Source organism: Pleurodeles waltl, chromosome 1_2 (assembly GCF_031143425.1).
Source record: "Pleurodeles waltl isolate 20211129_DDA chromosome 1_2, aPleWal1.hap1.20221129, whole genome shotgun sequence".
Taxonomy (NCBI): Eukaryota; Metazoa; Chordata; class Amphibia; order Caudata; family Salamandridae; genus Pleurodeles; species Pleurodeles waltl.
The window spans coordinates 1340291668-1340313379 of NC_090437.1; the positions used below are offsets into that span (position 1 = coordinate 1340291668).

At 48.4% G+C, this 21712-nt stretch overlaps 1 protein-coding gene across 5 annotated transcripts in view; it reads right to left on the reverse strand.

The window, feature by feature from the left end:
* The window catches only part of RGP1 (RGP1 homolog, RAB6A GEF complex partner 1), a 55955-nt gene that overhangs the window by 19905 nt on the left and 14338 nt on the right, over positions 1 to 21712 (reverse strand). For 3 of the 5 annotated variants that reach the window (XM_069205703.1, XM_069205702.1, XM_069205704.1), the window contains exons 3-8: positions 18020 to 18156; positions 16824 to 16907; positions 14808 to 14957; positions 13057 to 13203; positions 12398 to 12525; positions 34 to 211 (exon numbers count right to left, since the gene is read on the reverse strand). In XM_069205703.1, the coding sequence (XP_069061804.1) occupies positions 34 to 211; positions 12398 to 12525; positions 13057 to 13203; positions 14808 to 14957; positions 16824 to 16907; positions 18020 to 18156 (824 nt within the window). Of the gene's footprint in view, positions 1 to 33; positions 212 to 12397; positions 12526 to 13056; positions 13204 to 14807; positions 14958 to 16823; positions 16908 to 18019; positions 18157 to 20318; positions 20396 to 21712 lie in introns of those variants that run through there. The other 2 variants (XM_069205705.1, XM_069205707.1) reach the window with 2 other exon arrangements.

Consider the following 21712-nt stretch of genomic DNA (forward strand, 5'->3'; position numbering starts at 1 on the left):
AAGACCAGTTGGAGGTCCTCACAAGACACTCACCAATGTTGGTTGAAAATCCCGGGGCAGAGCTGAGTGGAATGGGTAAGCTGAAATTGCTCTTGGCAGTGTGGAGGCAAGACTCCTGGTGACGGGCATGCGTGCTGAATGATACTGGTTGACCGCGTCGCCGCTGGAACTCTTCCTGTACGGCCTCCTCAGTCTGTAGGCTAACGGAGTACTGGAAAACCAACAAACTATACTCAGAACAATCTGGGAGAATTATACTGTACACTCAGACTAACAGCAGTGAGAACAAATAACTACTGCTGTCAAATAAGAAATGTCCCCGCCAGGCCACCCTAACACCGAACACAATAGAAAAGGTACTTACCTGTAACGCCACTTCTCCAGGGTGGATATAGCAATTAACTTCAGAAACATTGGAATATCTCTGCACATCTGAGAATCCTAGAGCACCCCTTCAACTGAGAGATATATATTTCTCTAACAGTGAAATCAAGCTCATGTGGGGATGCGTTTCTCTCCTTTAAAGGGGTTTTCAATGGCACCACACCCAAAGAGATACTCTACCATTTAGAAACATTGATGAGAATCGCACAATGGAGCACCGTTTTTCTTTTGTAGTCTTTATACTGCAGTACTATGGATACGTGCTCTCTGCACTTTTCCGGATAACTGCTATGTCCACTATGAGGAATCCATGCTGGTTGCTCTATAAGGATTATTGCTGGCTACCCTTACGGGAACAGTGCTGGCTGCACTATGGGGGATCATTGCTAAATGTGTTACAAGGACTCAAAACTGGCTTATGGAGTAAATAGTCATTTCTGAGTCATGTCTCCCCTGATTTTTGTCCCATTGCTTTTCCGGCTTTAGGAGTCTGTGCAGAGTAGAGTGTCCGTACTTCCCCTTTAAGCAGGGTAAGTTGGCTTATTACGGATTGGCACATTTAACTTCCTTTTAACTTCTTAGTATATGGTGAAGAAAGTGCACCCAGTGTCTGGGAGTTAAATGTCACTAGTGGCCTGCAGCACCTATTGTACAAACATGGCTTCCGGCCTACCCTGCGTAACCTATCTGCTGCGGTGTAAGGCCTAAGTGCAGCCTGTTGAAATAACAATTTTTGACAGGCAAAAACCTCACTTTTAAATATTAATAAGTCACCCCTGTAGGAAGCTGGACTGGTGTGTGGTGGACACCTATGGTGCTATCACCTTATACCAGGTCAGGGTATCCCCTATTAGTGTAGTGTAGGCAGTGTCTAGAAGCCAGGCGCTCTAGATTTAGCTGTGGATGAGCAGTCAAGGCTTATCTAGGAGACATGCAAAGCTCATGCAAAACCACAGTAGTCACACAGTACTCACACACATGAAAGAAAACACAGTGTTACAAAAATAAAGGTACTTTATTATTATGGTAACACAAATACTAGAATACTAAATAGGCAATACCCCAACTGGAGGTAAGTAAAGACACCATTATATTACATTAGCAATCAGGAAATAGCATAGAAAGCAATAGGCATTGGTAAAAGCAATAGCAAATAGTGAGGACCCTAGAGGAAGGCCCAACCATATACTAAAAAAGTGGAATGTGAAAGGCAGTCCCCCACCCAAGGAAGTGGAACCAGATGGGGAGCTGGAAGAACTATGAACCCCAAGAGGTAAATACCAGGGTGCCCTCCAGCAACCAGGAGAGAAGAGGTAAGTACCTGGCAATCCCAAAACCAACAGGAGGACTTTGGAAAAAGACTGTGTAAGACCCAGACAAGACTGGAAGAAACCAAAAGGTGGATCCTGAAAGAGGAGGACCTGCAAAGAAAGGGGACCAAGTCCAGTTCAAGTTGGAGTGTCTGGCTGTGGCAGGAGCCACTACCCACCCTTCAGGAGATGCAGTACCAGGTCGACGGTGTATGAAGAATGTCAGCAGTGCAGCACAGGAGCAGAAGAGGCGTTCCAGAAGTGATGCAAGTGATGCCGCACATCAGCAGTCAGTCAGTCAGTGGTGCTGGAAAATCACCAGCAAGCCATGGCAAATGCAAGAGTTGGAAACAAAGATTTTGCAAGGCTGAAGAGGACCAGTAAGTTCCAGGGGACTCGACCCAAGGAGGGGAGTCCGAGGTGACCCGCAGCAGCCAGAAGAGTCACAAGAAGAGGAGGCAACCCCCACAGGCAAACCAAGGGCAGCAGGCACAGCAGTCGCAGTGAGGCCCACTTAGCACATCTGAAGAGGAGTCCCACGTCGCTGGAGCAGCAGAGAGGAGACTGTGCTTTGCAGGAAGGAGTGCTGGGGGCCGGGGCTACACGGAGCCTGAAGATACCTTGGAGGATGAACAAACAAGCCTTTGTAGCTGCAAGAATCGTGGTGCACAGGAGTCCAGTCCTGTGAGGAGAGGCAAGGGCTTACCGTCTCCTAAGTTGGATGTTGGATAGCTGGTAGAGAAAACCAAGGGGACCACTCCAGACCACCACCTATGATGCAGGATCCAGGCACTTCCGGAGGAGAGAGGATTCACGCAGTCGGTCATCGTTGCAGTTGGTGCCTGAGGATGCATGGGATTGACTCCTTCACTCCAAGGGAAGATTCCTTCTTGCTTCTTGTGCAGGCTGAAGACTCGTCACCCTCAGAGGATGAACAGATTGGGCTGGCCTTGTTGAAGATGTGGTGGGGGCAGAGGTCGGTGGGAGAGCCTGAGTGGATGGAGTTTATGGTTCTTTCGGTTTCTTCGTCGTCTGTAGGGGTCCAGGCGTGAAGTTGGTTGGTGTGGGGGTGTGTGTTGTTGGTCATGTCAGTGGTGGTGATGGTGGGAGCGGATGGTGTGAAGCTGTTGTGTATGTAAGATTTTGAGGTGAAAGTAGTTGGAGAGGGAGGTGCAAAGGTTTTGTGTGCGTGGGGGGGGAGTCGATGGTGCAGGATTTGGTTTTGGTGAGCTCTTTGATGATGGTAAAGAGTTCCTTGCTGTTATGTGAGTTACTATCTATGCGTTCTTTGTAGTAGGCCCTTTTGGTGGTCCAGATGAGTTGGTGGTGTTTGCATATGTTAGTTTTGAGGGTGGAGAAGTTGTTCATGGAGGGCTCTTGGCACCATGCTTTCTCAGTTTTGCGGCATTCAAGCTTTGAGGCCTGGAGTTCAGTGGTGAACCAGGAGGCATTCTTGATGTCACAGGTGTTGTTGTTACTTTTCAGTGGGAGCGAGGGAGTTTGCGCAGGTTGTTAGCCAGTGCGTGAGGTTCTGAGCATCGATGTTGGGGTTGTGGTGAAGGGAGGTGGAGCTTGTGTGAGGTTGTGAGCAGTGATGTTGGGGTTGTTGGTGAAGGGAGGTGGAGCTTGTGTGAGCTTGGCGTTCAGGTGTTCTATGGGGATCTTGTCCCACATTCGGTAGGGTGTGGTGTGTTGTCGGTAGTGGGTGTGGGCTTTTGTGAAGGAGAAGTGGACGCAGTGGTGGTCGGTCCAGTGGAGTTTGGTGGTGTGTGTGAATGTGATGTGGTTGCTGGAAGAGAAAATTGCGTCCAACGTGTGTCCTGCTGAGTGAGTGGGTCAGGTGACCAGTTGTTTGAGTCCTAAGTTCGTGAGGTTGTCTAGCGGGGTTGTGGAGTTGTGGTCGTGGGTGTTTTCCAGGTGAGCATGCGGTGTCCTTGGTGTGGGACCCAAGGGGCTCTACTGACTTCGGCTTGCCTTCGGTCAGTGAGAACTTTGGTGCTGAGGTGGCTTTTGGGGCTCTACGATCCACTGTACGAGACTCACCCGCACTCAGCTTCTTTAACGGTGCCTGTGGCCCCTTCTCTGTGTTTTCAGTGTTCTCGCTCAGTGACGATAACCTCCTTTCTGAAGTCTGAGCCCTCTCTTTTTGCAGTGATGTTGTCCTCCTCGCTCAACAAACTCATGTCTTTGTTACTCCCTTGCTCTTAAAGTCTTCGGAGCAAGGACACAAGAGGACTGAACCTGATGTCTGTGACCTGAGACGAGACCTAAAGGAATGGATCTGCTCCCTCTTGTAACCAGGACAGAGACATTGACTCCAATGGGCAGTTAGCAGACATCCTGTGTGGCTACAGGGCGACAATGAGCTGCAAGAAGTCTTATGAGCTACAAGAAGTCTTTTCCTGGAAATGCCTAGCTAACCAGTGGCAAATGGACCTTGATTGGAACATTCTCTTGATCTCGGTCTGGCACCCTGTGATTCTCTAAGTTCCTCCCTTGAGGTCCTGGGGGGCATTAGAAGAGTACTGCTGTGATTGATTGGGGCTTAAAAGCCGAAGTCAAAAGGTGTTGGAAAATGCCATTGTTATCCCCCACCCCCACACACACACACACACACTTTTTGCCTAGTGTTTGATGTCAGCTTTGATTGAAAGTGTGCTGGGACCCTGCTAACCAGGCCCCAGCACCAGTGTTCTTCCCCAAAACTGTACCCGTGTTCCCACAATTGGCACAGCCCTGGCACACAGATAAGTCCCTTGTAAATGGTACCCCTGGTACAAAGGGCCCTGTGGCCAGGGACGGCCTCTAAGGGCTGCAGCATGTATTATGCCACCCTGGGGACCCCTCACTCAGCACATGCACAATGCCTTACAGCTGGTGTGTGCTGGCGGGGAGAAAACGTCAAAGTCGACATGGCACTCCCCTCAGGATGGCCAAACTGTTAGTGTAGGACTGACTGGTCTCTGCCAGCCTGCCACTTTCAGACAAGTTTCTGACCACATGGGGTGAGTGCCTTTGTGCACTCTGTAGCCAGAAACAAAGCCTGTCCTGGGTGGAGGTGCTCACACTTCCCCCCCCCTACAGGAACTGTTACACCTGGCGGTGAGCCTCAAAGACTCAAGCCTCAGGCTACAGTGCCCCAGGGATACCCCCCCTCCCCCGGACAAAGCCCGACTTTTGGTGGCAAGTCCAGCAGGAAAGTTAGGGAAAACAGGGAGGAGTGACCACCCCAGCCAGGACCACTGCTAAGGTGTCCAGAACTAAGGTGCCCCCCCCCCCTGCAGAATCCTCCATCTTGGTTTGGAGCAGAGGGACCAATAGGGATAGGAACGTGCCCCCCTTCCCAAAGGGAGTGGGCACAAGGAGGGTATAGCCACCCTCAGGGATGGTAGCCACTGGCTACTGCCCTCTGACCCCTAACATGCCCCTAAACCTAGGATTTAAGGGCCTCCCTGAACCCAGCTCACCAGATTCCAGGTGACCTACAAGAAGGACTGCTAAGCTGAAACCCCAGCAGAGAAGAAGGAAGATGACAACCGATTTGACCCCAGCCCTACCGGCCTGTCTCGTGTTTCAAAGAACCTGCAAAAAGACCAGAGACGCGACCAGCGGGGCCAGCAACCTCTACTAACTCTATAGGACTGCCCTTCACCCAAAAGTACCCGGAACTCCCCAGGACAGCGGCTCTGTCTAAAGAAACTTAAAAAACAAGGCCTCCCACCCTCACTCCAGATGCAGGAGTCCTGACCCCGGTGCACCCGACGCCCACAGCCCAAGTGCAGGTGGTCCAACCAGCAAGAGAGGATCCCCAGGCGATTGTGAGAAAGCGCCCATGCTGGGGGTTGAGCTCTCCACCATTCCATGGCGAATCCTGCAGAGGGAATCCTAAGGACCCCCCTGACCGCGAAGCTCCAGATGAAGATATTCGTTGACGCCTAAGAACACACTGCACCTGCAGCTCCCAGGCCTTGGAAAACCGACCCCTGGTGCATCAACGTCCAGCAGGCGGCGCTCCTCCCTGTCAGACCGGTGGTGTGCCCGAGACCATCCCCTGGACTTCGCCTGCAACCTCTGAGTGACCCCCAGGGTCTCCTCATAGACCAGCATTGGAACCCCCAACATACTGTTTGCACCCTGCACCCGGCCCCCGTGTGCAGCTGAAGGTGTGTGTTTGGGATCTACTTGTGGCCCCTCCAGTGCTCCTTCAAACACCCCCTGGTCTGCCCTCCGAGCCGCAGGCACTCACCTGGAGGCAGGCCTGATTCAGAGTACCCCGTCTTCATAGGAGCCCACGTTAAATTTGCTCAACTTTGACCTCTGCACCTGATGGGTGTTTGGGGTTAACTTGAACCCCAACTGGTGGACTTCCTAACAACTGGAGACTGAAACTGTAAGTGTTGTACTTACCTGTAAACCGACTTAACATTTCTTCCCTCAAAGAACTTTTTAAAACAGCTTATTGCCAATAATTCAAAAACTGTATTACTTACCCATTTCAAACAAAGTACTGTTGATAGCTGTGTGGAATACAAAACTTTTAAAGTACTTATCTGCAACTTGAATCTTGTGGTTCTAAAAATAAATTAAGAAAATAATATTTTTCTATATAAAAACCTATTGGCCTGGAGCTAGATTATTGAGTGTATGTTCTCATTTATTGTCATTTATTACTGATAAGCCTACTCCTCGACCACACTACCACAAATAGAGCATTAGTATTATCTACTTTAGCCTCTGTTAAGCCTCTGGGGAACCCCTGGACTCTGCTGACGCTATTTCTTATTTTGCTATACAGGGAGTGCAGAATTATTAGGCAAGTTGTATTTTTGAGGATTAATTTTATTATTGAACAACAACCATGTTCTCAATGAACCCAAAAAACTCATTAATATCAAAGCTGAATATTTTTGGAAGTAGTTTTTAGTTTGTTTTTAGTTTTAGCTATGTTAGGGGGATATCTGTGTGTGCAGGTGACTATTACTGTGCATAATTATTAGGCAACTTAACAAAAAAAAATATATACCCATTTCAATTATTTATTATTACCAGTGAAACCAATATAACATCTCAACATTCACAAATATACATTTCTGACATTCAAAAACAAAACAAAAACAAATCAGTGACCAATATAGCCACCTTTCTTTGCAAGGACACTCAAAAGCCTGCCATCCATGGATTCTGTCAGTGTTTTGATCTGTTCACCATCAACATTGCGTGCAGCAGCAACCACAGCCTCCCAGACACTGTTCAGAGAGGTGTACTGTTTTCCCTCCTTGTAAATCTCACATTTGATGATGGACCACAGGTTCTCAATGGGGTTCAGATCAGGTGAACAAGGAGGCCATGTCATTAGATTTCCTTCTTTTATACCCTTTCTTGCCAGCCACGCTGTGGAGTACTTGGACGCGTGTGATGGAGCATTGTCCTGCATGAAAATCATGTTTTTCTTGAAGGATGCAGACTTCTTCCTGTACCACTGCTTGAAGAAGGTGTCTTCCAGGAACTGGCAGTAGGACTGGGAGTTGAGCTTGACTCCATCCTCAACCCGAAAAGGCCCCACAAGTTCATCTTTGATGATACCAGCCCAAACCAGTACTCCACCTCCGCCTTGCTGGCGTCTGAGTCGGACTGGAGCTCTTTGCCCTTTACCAATCCAGCCACGGGCCCATCCATCTGGCCCATCAAGACTCACTCTCATTTCATCAGTCCATAAAACCTTAGAAAAATCAGTCTTGAGATATTTCTTGGCCCAGTCTTGACGTTTCAGCTTGTGTGTCTTGTTCAGTGGTGGTCGTCTTTCAGCCTTTCTTACCTTGGCCATGTCTCTGAGTATTGCACACCTTGTGCTTTTGGGCACTCCAGTGATGTTGCAGCTCTGAAATATGGCCAAACTGGTGGCAAGTGGCATCGTGGCAGCTGCACGCTTGACTTTTCTCAGTTCATGGGCAGTTATTTTGCGCCTTGGTTTTTCCACACGCTTCTTGCGGCCCTGTTGACTATTTTGAATGAAACGCTTGATTGTTCGATGATCACGCTTCAGAAGCTTTGCAATTTTAAGAGTGCTGCATCCCTCTGCAAGATCTCTCACTATTTTTGACTTTTCTGAGCCTGTCAAGTCCTTCTTTTGACCCATTTTGCCAAAGGAAAGGAAGTTGCCTAATAATTATGCACACCTAAAATAGGGTGTTGATGTCATTAGACCACACCCCTTCTCATTACAGAGATGCACATCACCTAATATGCTTAATTGGTAGTAGGCTTTCGAGCCTATACAGCTTGGAGTAAGACAACATGCATAAAGAGGATGATGTGGTCAAAATACTCATTTGCCTAATAATTCTGCACTCCCTGTAGTATATACAGAGCCAGCTTCCTACCAAAGGTAAAATTTTTGACTGGATGAACGAGAATGAAATTGCACCTATGTCCCAGCCTAACTGTGACTAAAAACTGCCATTGCCACAAAGTGCTTTTTGGCACTATTTTTACTTAATATTTTAAAATGTTGAATCTCAGGTTCCCCCGTTTGAATTATTGTCCTTTTGGTGGTGTTTGCTTATTAAATTGTACTCCATTCTTGTAACTCGGGTTGGGACTATTATTGTTTTTGTACTGCATAAAGACTTTACACATTGCCACAAGTTACGCATGTCTCCTCTGTGGCTACAGGGGGTTGCGATCAGGTACATTTAGTGACCATTCAAAATAATAATGCAAGTTTCTACAGCAATGCTACAAAGGATCACTGCATGCTTAGATATTAGAATCACTGCCAGCCGCACCAAAGGAATCATTGCTGCTTCACTATGAGAGATAACTTCTGGAGTTTATTACTGGATGCACTAGAAGAAGTTATTTCAGAAAGCACCATTAAGGATCAATGGTAGCTGCAGTAGGAGAGATCGCTGCTGGTTACACTTTACAGGATCAATGGAGGCGACACTACAAGCGATCATTGTTTTTACACTGAGTGATCATTGTTGCCTACATGCTGGAGGATGGTTGCTGGCAATAAGGGGTGGGAACATTACTGCCCACCTTGGGAGGGAACACTGCTGGCAATGCTATGCGCGATCATTGATGGTTGAACTATTAGCGATGTTTGCTGGCTACACTAGGAGGCACCAATACTGGCCACAATACGAGGGACCACAGCCGGCTACACTACGAGGGGGCCACAGCCGGCTCCACTACGAGGGGCCACAGCCGGCTCCACTACGAGGGGCCACAGCCGGCTCCACTACGAGGGACCACTCCGGGCTACACTACGAGGGACCACAGCCAGCTACACTACGAGGGACCACTCCGGGCTACACTACGAAGGGCCACAGCCAGCTACACTACGAGGGGCCACAGCCAGCTACAGTACGAGGGGCCACAGCCGGCTACACTACGAGGGGCCACAGCCGGCTACACTACGAGGGGCCACAGCCGGCTACACTACGAGGGGCCACAGCCGGCTACACTATGAGGGGCCACAGCCGGCTACACTACGAGGGGCCACAGCCGGCTACACTACGAGGGGCCACAGCCGGCTACACTACGAGGGGCCACAGCCGGCTACACTACGAGGGGCCACAGCCGGCTACACTACGAGGGGCCACTCCGGGCTACACTACGAGGGGCCACTCCGGGCTACACTACGAGGGGCCACTCCGGGCTACACTACGAGGGGCCACTCCGGGCTACACTACGAGGGGCCACTCCGGGCTACACTACGAGGGGCCACTCCGGGCTACACTACGAGGGGCCACTCCGGGCTACACTACGAGGGGCCACTCCGGGCTACACTACGAGGGACCACAGCCGGCTACACTACGAGGGACCACAGCCGGCTACACTACGAGGGACCACAGCCGGCTACACTACGAGGGGCCACAGCCTGCTACACTACGAGGGGCCGCAGCCTGCTACACTACGAGGGGCCGCAGCTGGCTACACTACGAGGGGCCGCAGCTGGCTACACTACGAGGGGCCGCAGCTGGCTACACTACGAGGGGCCGCAGCTGGCTACACTACGAGGGGCCGCAGCCGGCTACACTACGAGGGGCCACAGCTGGCTACACTACGAGGGGCCACAGCCGGCTCCACTACGAGGAACCACAGCCGGCTCCACTACGAGGGACCACAGCCGGCTCCACTACGAGGGACCACAGCCAGCTACACTACGAGGGACCACAGCCAGCTACACTACGAGGGACCACAGCCAGCTACACTACGAAGGGCCACAGCCAGCTACACTACGAGGGACCACAGCCAGCTACACTACGAGGGACCACAGCCTGCTACACTACGAGGGACCACAGCCAGCTACACTACGAGGGACCACAGCCTGCTACACTACGAGGGACCGCAGCCGGCTACCCTACGAGGGACCGCAGCCAGCTACACTACGAGGGGCCACAGCCTGCTACACTACGAGGGGCCACAGCCTGCTACACTACGAGGGGCCACAGCCTGCTACACTACGAGGGGCCACAGCTGGCTACACTACGAGGGGCCGCAGCTGGCTACACTACGAGGGGCCGCAGCCGGCTACACTACGAGGGGCCGCAGCCGGCTACCCTACGAGGGACCGCAGCCGGCTACCCTACGAGGGACCGCAGCCGGCTACACTACGAGGGACCGCAGCCGGCTACCCTACGAGCTAACACTCCTGGCTACACTACGAGGGGCCACATCCCGCTAAACTACGAGGGGCCGCAGCTGGCTACACTACGAGGGGCCGTAGCTGACAACACTACGAGGGGCAGCAGCTGACTACACTACGAGGGGCCACAGCGGGCTACAGTACGAGGGGCCACAGCTGGCTACAGTACGAGGGGCCACAGCTGGTACCACTACGAGAGACCAGAGACTTCACTATGAGGGACCAGAGCAGACTACATCAAGAATGCTATTGCGCGACAATGTCGGAGAGCAGTCCACATCCAGACCCTGGACTCACCTTAACCAGGTCACACTGATCTGACACTGGACTCTCTGCTCAGGAACACGACAGAAACCTAATTAAGAAGAAAAGACCGTGCTTCCCCATGAGTGCCCAGATTTTTTTAAACGCTGCACTTGGTTGGCTTAGGCTTGTTTCCTTCGCCTCAAAACATAAATACAGAATGCTATGAGCCCAAGAAATTGTACATTGTTTGGACAGCCAGAGGACCCCGTGCACATGCTCACAGCAAACACCACCAGGAAATGAAGCTCTGCTGGACTGAAGTTCTTCTCAGGTTGGGATGAGCCTGGGCTCTTGGAAGAAGACTTCTTGTTGTCACCTGCTGACAAAAGCGTAGCTCAGTAGCCGTGAAGGCAGAGGGGTTTGTCCTGATCTGGGGGTATCAGCACACTGATCGGAGAATGTCCAAGGAATCAAGAGAAGAGCCTTGAGATACCCACAGTTCAGCTGGTCGAACTCATGGTGCAGGAAAGACAATTTTCCTCAAGTAAAGTATACGCCTGCAGCCCTCCTCTTGCCTATAAAGTTGCCGGTATTGCTTTCTTCCCCAGTACGAGACAGATGAGTGGGAACTTGTGCAGTCTTTTTGTCTGTTGGGTACCCAGTCCTTGGAAATATTAAAAAACGTGACTAGCAGCTTCACAGATGTGGGTTGCTCAAGGTGGGTACCCTCACAGGACTTCATAGTGTGTGTCAATAAAATCCAACCTCTGCCTCTTTCAACCAATCAGGGCCTTAATTGTTTTTGAGATACACAAAGTATGTCTTGCCAGCCACTGGTCCGCTGCTACCATTAACATCAACACAGATACTATGAAGAAACGACGGAGATATAGGGTACCACTGATTAGTGGGGAGACCCTTGAGGTTTCGGGGCCTTGATTTTTGGGTTCCCTGACTTCTTAATGTTTTTGTTTTGGTGACTGGAAAATAGGAAGCTGGGGTTTTAACACACTGAGCTATCCAGTCTGCACTCACAGCCCCTGAAGCAGATAGCTACACACATCAAAGCGACTTCTGTTGCACTGAGTGAAGCATGGAAGGAGCTGTTAGTAAACGATTCAAAGAGTCCGGTGGTCCCCAAAAGCATTCCCCTGAGCCATGGGACAATGTCACGGCACATTTCAGACCACCTAGAAAAAAACCTTTGTTGTCAGCAACTTCTGATTTTCTCAGTTTGTTATATTTTACCTGCTCTTTTTATTTACCTTCAAATATAGCGTTTATCCTTATTTGGCATTGGCTGGAGGTTGAGTTTATGGGATGCTATGCACTCTATTCCACCACCACCTCCTCGCCCAAGCACGGACCGCACCACTGCACTGCTCCAGGCGCGTGATGGGCCTAAGGATGCAGGAGGAGTGCACCGGTACTAGGGGCCTTTAGACATCAGCAGTAAATGACAACCTTCAGGATACTGCCCAGCAAGCCTTGATGGCCCCAGAATCCAAGCAGCCGCCTCACGCCTAAGCCTGGCAATCATGGTCTTGATTACTCAAACTGCCACGGAAATTGTAAATGCAACGCTTGAGTAGGTCAGACGAGCAAACTTGCCACAAACAAGGAAGGGAGGCCAATTTGCAGGACAGATGAGTCCATGTGCTCATGACATGTTCTACAACATCACTTATAACATCACTGAAATTCAACAGTTCTACTTAGCAGAGCCAACTATAACCTGCGCCCACCATGCACTGCTTATGACCTCACGTATAAAGACTGCAGAGAAGAGACTGGCTGCACTCACCTGGAGGCAGGGGATGTCCCCCTCGAAGAAGTTGAAGGTTCCAATGACATCTTCCCCAATTTTATATACGGTCTTAAAAATGCAAAACGTGCCGACTTTGCCACGACTGTTACTGATGTTATAGAGATCTGTAGAGAAGAGGTACGTCATGGAGTCAGAACAACCAACAGCCTTCTCAAAACCAACTAACTTCCATCAAACTTCCATCAAACCAAAGAATTCCTGCAGAGTCTGAAGGACTGAACGGCGTGTATACACGTCTACTTAGTAGAGGTAGCAGCAAATGGGTTAAAAAAGGAATTTTAGGATCTAAGCCACCACTAGCATATGTAATAACAATAACCTATTGTCACTATTTTAGACACTGTGGAAGAATTAATGTAGAGCCTCTTATCCGTCATAATGTGTGTTATTCATCTGTGACCATCATATCTAACATCTAAGAGACTGAGGGAGCTCTCTCAAGGCAGCACAAACCCCAGATGAACAGATACTTGTTAAACATGGACTAAAAAATCATATCCTCACAACATTGATCCACCTGTAACATGTCTGCCTTCTATTTATGAATGAACAGTGTCTCACTACCCAGTTTTACTCCTGCAGTTGAGGACACCTCTTCTCCAACGCTACCCCCGGGGCGTGATATTACAACTTACGAAGACTGCGCCTCGAGGTTGCCACCATCAGCAGCTCGGTGGCAAGGTCTACAACTCTGGAGTCCTTCTTCACGCCCTCTTCTTCCTCAAGGAAAGGGTTGGAGGGGGCCACTTCCTCGTCCTGCGGAAACTGGTAATCCTTCAGCCCTGGGGAGAGAGATAACAGAGAAAATACTAGGCAACAGGCACCTCTTCAATGCACTATACCTGGACGCGTAAATTCTGTGCGAGGACCAATGCAAGAGTATGGCAATGACCAGGGTTGGACAAAATAGGACACAAAAAGCACCTGGGGCACTTACCAATAACATTCCTGGCTGGCACCATGGTACTCTGTAGTACAGGGGTAATGGTACTCTGTAGTACAGGGGTAATGGTACTCTGTAGTACAGGGGTAATTTTAACCAGACATATTCAGAAAAATCAGGCACATGCTTAGATCACTAAGAAAATAAAGATTATTGGGGAGAATAACAGACAATACCTCATTTTAGAGAAAACCCAGAGGGTAAACACCCATTCAGTCCCTAGTAATCAGTCATTTTGTTACTCCATTTAAACTCAACAAGACCAAGCAATCTTGCAAACCTCTGTTAGTTATACATACCACCAAAAACAGGCTATCCGAGAGCACGTTGTTTTTCTATTGACTAGAGGGTCTCACCAAAGAATAAGGTCTGAAGAAGAGGAGTGAATGCAGTTTGTTTACACAAAGCAAACTTCAGACCAACCAATGACTTCAGAAAAAGCCTTAGTCTTGTGCTTAAGCACTAGTTAACACTAACGTTGTGGCTGTGTGCTCAGTGCAAACTCAGTCAATAAATATGGTGGTTACGGGACAGCATGTGGAGCAAATCTCCAAAGTTCAAGAGGGAAGTGCATGGTTGAAAGTGTGAACAGGTGCCCAACTATTCGGATGCTAGGAATGAGATGTACTACAGGCAAGTAGTCTGGGCAAGGCTGAGACCTGGCACTACAAAAAAAACATGAGGCACTGAAGGTATCAGAGAGCCCAAGGCCTGATGCTTCATTATTAACAGAAATATATAGGCCCTCATTACAACTCTGGCGGTCCGAAGACCAGCAAATTATGAGTTCGTCCGTTTAGCCAAAGCCAAACCGCAGATACTCTGCCCGTCCCGCCACTTCTCCGCGGCCCGCCGGGCTGGAGGCGAGGAATGGGGCAGACCCCGCACACAAGAGTTCGATGGTTAGGACAAGGTGATGGCGAGTTCTTCCAAAGGCAGAGTTGGACTGTTTTGTCTTACTATACGGAGATTCAAGTGCTAAAAGGGATACTTGGCCCCCGCTTGAGGGACCGAGGCAGATATCCACCAGGACATTAATAAAGAAAGACCCCACTGACACAATCTGGGGCCAGTAACCACCCAGTGCGACGGGCAGGCGTTCCGATGTACACGTTTCCTATTCTAGACCAGCAGGAAAAGCCTAGTGGTCCCAAACAGGAAACCAAAGAAGCCACATGATGGGTGAAACTCAAAGACCATCAAGCCCATTTGCTTTTCTTTTGGGGGGGGGGGGGGTTGCTTGGCATTGGCCTCATTACAGTGGCACTATAGTTCTAAAAGAGGCAGGGATCTCCCAGCACTGTGACGAGCAGTCAGAGCTGTGAGGGGGGACGATGCTGAAACCGCGCCTGGAACAATGTCCGAGGTGGAGCAAACTTTGGTCAGACACTTTTGTTCGTTCTCATTCTACACAAGGAAGGGCCTCCCTTGGCCCCTACTCACCATGCAAGAGCAGAACTCGGAAAGGCACCCTCAGCAGCTTGATGGGAGAGTTGACACGCTGGCACCCGATGGTCAGCTTGTACACATACTTGACGGACTGCCCACGGAATGATGGCGGGCCATCCACGGGGAGGGTCTCGCAGTACGAGTCTGAGTGACACAAAGGACAACATTACATGAAGGAAGGCGTGCTCATATCAGCAACATACATGACAAAAGGTGCAAATTACTGGTGTAAATCAGGAAATCTACCAATGTTGACTCAATGGATGTACAAACGGCAAATATCCCCATATGGTTTTATGTCTGGGATGTAGGGATTAACAGCAATCACCAATGACAGCTGGATTTGAAGTAGGTGTGTGGCAGGGGATGTGGGTCGTGTTTAGTTTAACCCCTGGGGCACTAGAGGGCAGATGGCAAAGGAGGTAGGAAGGAACAGAGACAGGTGCCAATCAGGCATATGGAACAGTGACAGGTGCCAATCAGGCATATGGAACAGTGACAGGTGCCAATCAGGCATATAGAACAGTGACAGGTGCCAATCAGGCATATGGAACAGTGACAGGTGCCAATCAGGCCAGTCTCAGTTGTCAATAGGAAAGCTCTGGGCTACAACCGGCTCCTCCCATCAGGTCTCAAGCTCCGAGCAGCTCCTGCCACGGGCCCTGGTGCTGTCCTGGATGTTCATGGAAGCTCTGCAGGCACAAGGCCAACCCTCTGGGAGCTCAGCTCTACGGCGAGAAGTCTGGGTACGAGGAGCGGAGAGGCGGCACGTCCCTACAGCTACCGAGCACCTACGCATCCATGTACCTGCATCAGTTACCTCAGGACTCAATAGGAGCTAAAGGACTTTACTTCCTTCATAAAGATCTGGAGTCTGGACATGTGTGTTTGCAGTAGCAGAACCAGACCCCAAACCAACACCTAGAAAATCTGCCATTTCTTTTCAAGCAGGTCCTGTTATATAACTGATGGTTTACTGTTGGGGGGGTGGGGAGGCTATTAGGACACTGAAAAGAACAGAACATGGAGGCGAAGAACGACTTTTTATACTTCTGTAAAACCTGCATATTCAGAGGGCATTGTAGGCAATTTGTTTGGCCAACTGTGCAGTGAGCATATTGCTGGGTTCCATTATTTTTTAAATATTTTCTCAGGGAACACCCCTTAAGAGCGGTTTGTAAAACATTTGGCTCTGTGGCTTCTTTTTTTTTAAAGAAAATATAAATGTAATTTGTTCCATTAAGGTTCATTTTGAACAAACTTGTCTCCCTGATAGAGGCATCCAAACCCCTGTGGGAAGAGTAGCTCACTTGCTGCACTTAGGATGCTGTACCTATACACCATCTGTTTGAGGGTCCTCCGAGGGTCAATGCTCGGTAGAGAGCACCCCAGCATGCGTCCGCCACAGTGACCTTACTCCCTGTGGGCGGTCAGGTTTAGGTGCAAGGCGAGGAGAACTCGCTGCCAGTTTGGGTCCACAGCACTAATGTTATCTGGAACTGACAACTGGGACAGCACTAATGTCATCTGGAACTGACAACTGGGACAGCGCTAATGTCATCTGGAACTGACAACTGGCACAGCACTAATGTCATCTGGGACTGATGGCACAGCACTAATGTCAACTGGGACAGCACTAATGTCATGTGGGACTGACCACTTGGTCTCAGGAAGGCGCTCCGGCGGTCTGGGTCTGCATCAATGGTGTAATCTTGAGAGGAAAGACAGGAGGGCAAACCGAAGAGGGTCATTACTCTGCACCCAGAGGACTGATCTGATTTAGTATTGAGCATTGGGGGTCAACAGGGCTACACTGGGGCAGCGTTTGCAGCACTGATGCTACTTAGGACTGAAGATTTTGGGCGACGACACAAGGTATTTCTGGCTTGAGTTTGCAGCACTGACGGTACTGGAGGTTGAATACTGTAGGAAAGAGTGTATTTCTCATTTCACAAGTCATAGGTACTCTCATCACTCACACTGGAAGCAAAAAGGGAATCATTGACTTACAAGATTTGAATTCTCCAGGATCCAGCCGTAGATCACAGAAAAGGATCTTTGGGGGGGTTGAGAGGATGCACTGACCCCGTTCCCCTGTGTGAGAGACAGAAACAGAGCTTTGTATCACTAAACTGTGCCCTTCAAGGCATGTTTATCCCTCCACACTCATCACCTAAGCTCCTGTAAATGCAACATTACTCCCACTGCCCCAGACATGGGCATATGTTGTAAATCACAGCAGCCGGCGGGTCAATGAATACGCTTTATGAATGTGCTCAAAGGGTAAAAAAAAGAAGTTTCTGAGCTCCAGGGTTGAAAAGCGACCTATTTATGGCTGTGGATCGCCAGCGATGATGCTACAAGTGTCTGTGCTCCTATAGTGCTGAGAAGCCTCAGTTGCTGTGGAGGATGGACAGTATAATCCAGATTACACATTCACCAAATAGAAGCCAAGGTTACACCACGCAGCACTGAGTTACCCTCCAAAGCACTCAGAGCTCCAAGGACATTCTGCAGCGTCTCGCCTTTTTCGCCAAGAAAAATCAAATTTTTCCTCACGCTATCTATTTTCAAACCTTGGGCACCCCTAGTTGAGGTTGTAAACAATGTTGTTTACTGTCCACCCTTGGCACAGGGCTGTTCTGAATCAGAGGACATCCCACCCACATGAGCCTCAGGCAGAGAAGCCCCCCTAGTTACTCTCAGGACACAGAGACGAGCACTCGGAGAGCATCATCTTTCGTGTTACCAAAGGCAAGACGTGTGGTGCTCAGGCTCTAGGAAGTATTGACAAGAGGGAAAAACACTTGCTATAACATACCCAACCGGATGCAGCACCTCGGGCATGCGCACTCTCCGCCTTCATAGATAACCGGAAGCTGCTCCTCCCATCCCCAACATATATGCAACTGTCTTAGAGTGGGGCAGATATTCATTCATTCCCACCACACTGATGCACAAAGAAAGAGTGGCAAACTCATTCCCAAGCCAGACACCAGGCCTCGCACACTGCCCTGAGCCCGGGATCAAGGGAACCTCTAAAGACTCCTGAAGGGAGGGACCATGAAGAGGGCTCTCACTGCAGGGAAAGACTCAGGCAGAGGAAGATGAAACCAAAGAGCCAAGAACAGAGCAAGGCTGCCTCAGGCAGGAAAAGCAAACCAGAGGATGAGACACAAACAGAGAAAGAAAAAGGCAGCGTTTACCTCGGTTTGGGACAAAGACAGTCTCGTTCTCAGCCTGCACGTCATGCTTCGTATCCTCGGAAGGGGGTAGGACCACCCGGTTCTCGCTGGCGTGAAACTGGCAGTGAATCTGGGCACTCGCCCAGGCCAAGATCTCACTGCAAAGAAAGATGGAGAATGTGAGGGTCGCATCACTGGTACCACGAGCCCAAAGGGGGCTCGGGACCCCAACCTTCTGACACTAACCACCATATGATGGCTTGACTGGGCTTCCCCATGCCACACCAACTTAGTTTTGCCAGACCATGCTTTCCTAAATGCAGAAATTACAGCCACAGGTAGGTGTACTCAAGGGCATTCACAAATGTTTAAAAACATTATTCAGCAGAACATTCCTACTTCAGGATGCAATGTATGCAGGTCAGACTTTGAGCCAGTCCTTCGCAATGTGAAGTGGGCATCTGACCCTTCGGAAGAGTAGACACCTTGTTTTGCTCAGAAGCAGAAGAATGCAGGTCACACTCATGCAGAGGCAGTGATGGCAAATACTTGGATCTAAGGCACATTAGTAGATTGTTCAAAATTCATCCTGAACTTAATACCATCTCTGTGAGGGAGATGAGCAACGAATCTGAAACAGAATCTCTAGTGAGACAATTAAAGTCTGTGGTCACAGTGGCCGATAGCACCAGCACAAGCAGATGACAAACATGGACAGTATTTTGTGCAGATCCGACAAACATCCCCAATAAATAAGTCTAAACCAAAATATCAGTACCCAGTGGATTCAAAGCCATTTAACGTGTATTTTACCCTTTCACCTGGCAAGTCGTAAGCTAATCAAGCAGTAATGACAGATGCGGATTTGTTTATTTTAGAAAGATTGCAATTATCTGCCTAGATCTATTCGCCTCACAAATAGCTTGCTTTTTTAATTCACTCATTGACCTGCTTCTAGGCTGACAATCTTGTTATATTCATAATTTGGTGTCTTAAGTTTTTTTTTTTTATAAATAGCAGGATATAGGTTGAATTATGGGAGACGTGTAAATGTGAAATTTGATTTTCAATATTTTCTTCTTTTCTCTACTGATCTTCAAAGCTGCACCAACTGGCAGGTTCCTCATTTCTTTTTCAATAATAATTATGTTGTTAGTTCCTCTCTACTGACGTCAGATGCAGTAAGAATGACTGTGCTGCAAATAGTGGCTTCCACTGCATCCCATCCCAGGCTTGCCTGCTATTCTGGCGTGTGATCTGGGGGTATCAAAAAACAAGAGGGAGTGAACGAGGCGCCTCTTATATTAGTTGTTGTGTGAATATAAAGGGAGGATGAACTCTGAAGAACTTCACGTAGTAGTGAGGAAAGAGTTCAACATTAGTAAAAAGATACTCATTGTGAAAGGCATTAAATTACGAGTAAGGATGGAAAACATGTCTACAGAAGTAGAGAGTATAGTCATAAAATGAGGGCTTTCTGAAGTGTAAATATAATCTTTGGTGCACATTGAAATTCAGTTTCCAATCATCTCTGAAGCAAGAAAATAGCTGAACAAATCATAGGCCGAGAAGACGGAGGTTCTTGGTTAAAACAGCTTCAAAAGACTTGGTAGAGAAGAGAATAGTGTCAAAGAAAAAACTAATCTGAAAATGATTTCATGAATAATTCCTTCATCTACTTAGGCTTTTTTTGGAAACTGATGGCAAACAGTAAAGTAAACCCATGTGGCCGCTTTGCCGGTCTTTATCTTTTTAATGATTGTTGTGTTTTGTGTCCTATGTCTGTCCCCGGAGGATGGGGCGCAGGTCCCGAAATGCACTGAGAAGGCAAATCTGAATGAACAAAGCAAATAACCTTTAATACGCTCAAAGGATTGAAACGATTGCGAATGGCTGTTGAATGAGCTTTGTGATACCTAATGTATACATTGAGGAGACAATAGACCGGATGTAATATTAACATACACATTAGTAAAAACGATTTAACCAGGTTGATGGGAGACTCATCAAGTGAGCAACAGTGAATTTGTGGATTGCAGCACTTTGGAAGCAGTCAAGGGGCACTGATAACCAGTAGAAGTAATTTGGGGATACAAAAATACATTGCAAACTTGGTATAAAGACGAGGCATGAGGTTATGCCATTCGGCTTGCCACCCTAATGCAGGATCTTGGGTTTGACAGGATGGTTTACTCTCTTCACGCTTAGAGACAGAATTTTGATCTCACTCATGGGAGGGAAGAACTTGTTACGGTTGCCAGGCTAATTACGTTAATGACAAGAAGGCACTTAATAATAGCACGGCTTGGACACTTCATACCTGTACATGACACGTGCACGCGACATGTATGTTCTACTGCAAACATCTCAATTACCACTGCAACCCTGCTTCCCCTGAAAGGGAACGGTTCAAAAACAGAGGTAAGTATTTCAATAAGCATGCAACAGGAGTAGTCACTTTCTAGATTTCAAGTGACAGCAACAAAAACCAGAGTAGAATATGATTTCTCCTGGAAGAGACAGGCTGAGCCAACCTAAGCAGCACCCACTCGCGTGTACAAACATTATGCTACCAAACAAGTCAACGACAATCTGCAAAGTCTTCAAAACCACATCTGTGAGATCAAGATTGCAAACTATTTTTCCCCAAGAGAGAAAGGAATGTATTTGAGGGACACCTTCTGCGACTTATGATTTCTTTTTTTGCCCACCCCAAGCTTTTCTTAGCATAGCCGTCTTGGCCTACAACAGAGACCGTGGCCCTTGTTGGATAAGGCAGAACTGTTCCCTCTCAACCTGTACTCTAGTAATATGCATTCCTGAACTTAAAGAATTAATGTCATGTTGCAGCGATAAATCCAAGTAGTTGTGGCTCTTTCAGTTTACATTTTAATCCTTCATAACGCCACATGTCATTCTCTGAGGAACACACTCACTGTGTATGCATGGTCGGCTCTGTCAAAGTGTTAGCCTCTGACATACATGCCTTTGTGCAAGCACTCTACCACTAAACTATATTACAGGAATTACAGGCTCTGCACTATTTCTCAGTTATCTACAGTAAAACCTGGAGTCTATTTCTGAGGGCAATAGCCAACTAAAATGTATGAAACAAGTAACATAGTGGATAGTCCTTGAACCAATAAAAACATCAACAAACAAATTACTGAGCAGATCAGTCACTGCACAAATCTCATGCAATCCTAGCGGTCCGAAGGCCAGGCGTCAACGCAATGACCAGAACTGGGCAGAAGAGCAGCAGAAGATTCCAGGAGCATGGAGAGGTTTAATAAATGACCACTGATGTGGGGAATTCACTGACAGACCAGGAGGAGCGAGGACACCAGCACGGATTTTGAATATCATTTTCCTAGCGGATATGTGCTCCTACCTGAACACAGAGCAATGCTCGTTTTTCTGTCCATGCAAGCTACCAGACTTTTAAACTAGGCATCGCAGTGGAAAGAGGGAATGAAGAGTGGGGGAAGGGAGCACATAGCAATAATTGAAGAAGGAAACAACAAGGATCAGAGAAGGTAGGAATAAGGACCAGAGAAGTGAGCAGCAGAGAGGGACATGAGATGACCCAACGAGTTACGTAGAAGGACTGAAGCGAAACCTGGACATCCCCTGGCCATCAGCCAGAGTACAGAAATTGATCTCTTGCTAGCACATAGTAATTACGTAATAATAAGCAAACAATTATTGGAGGTG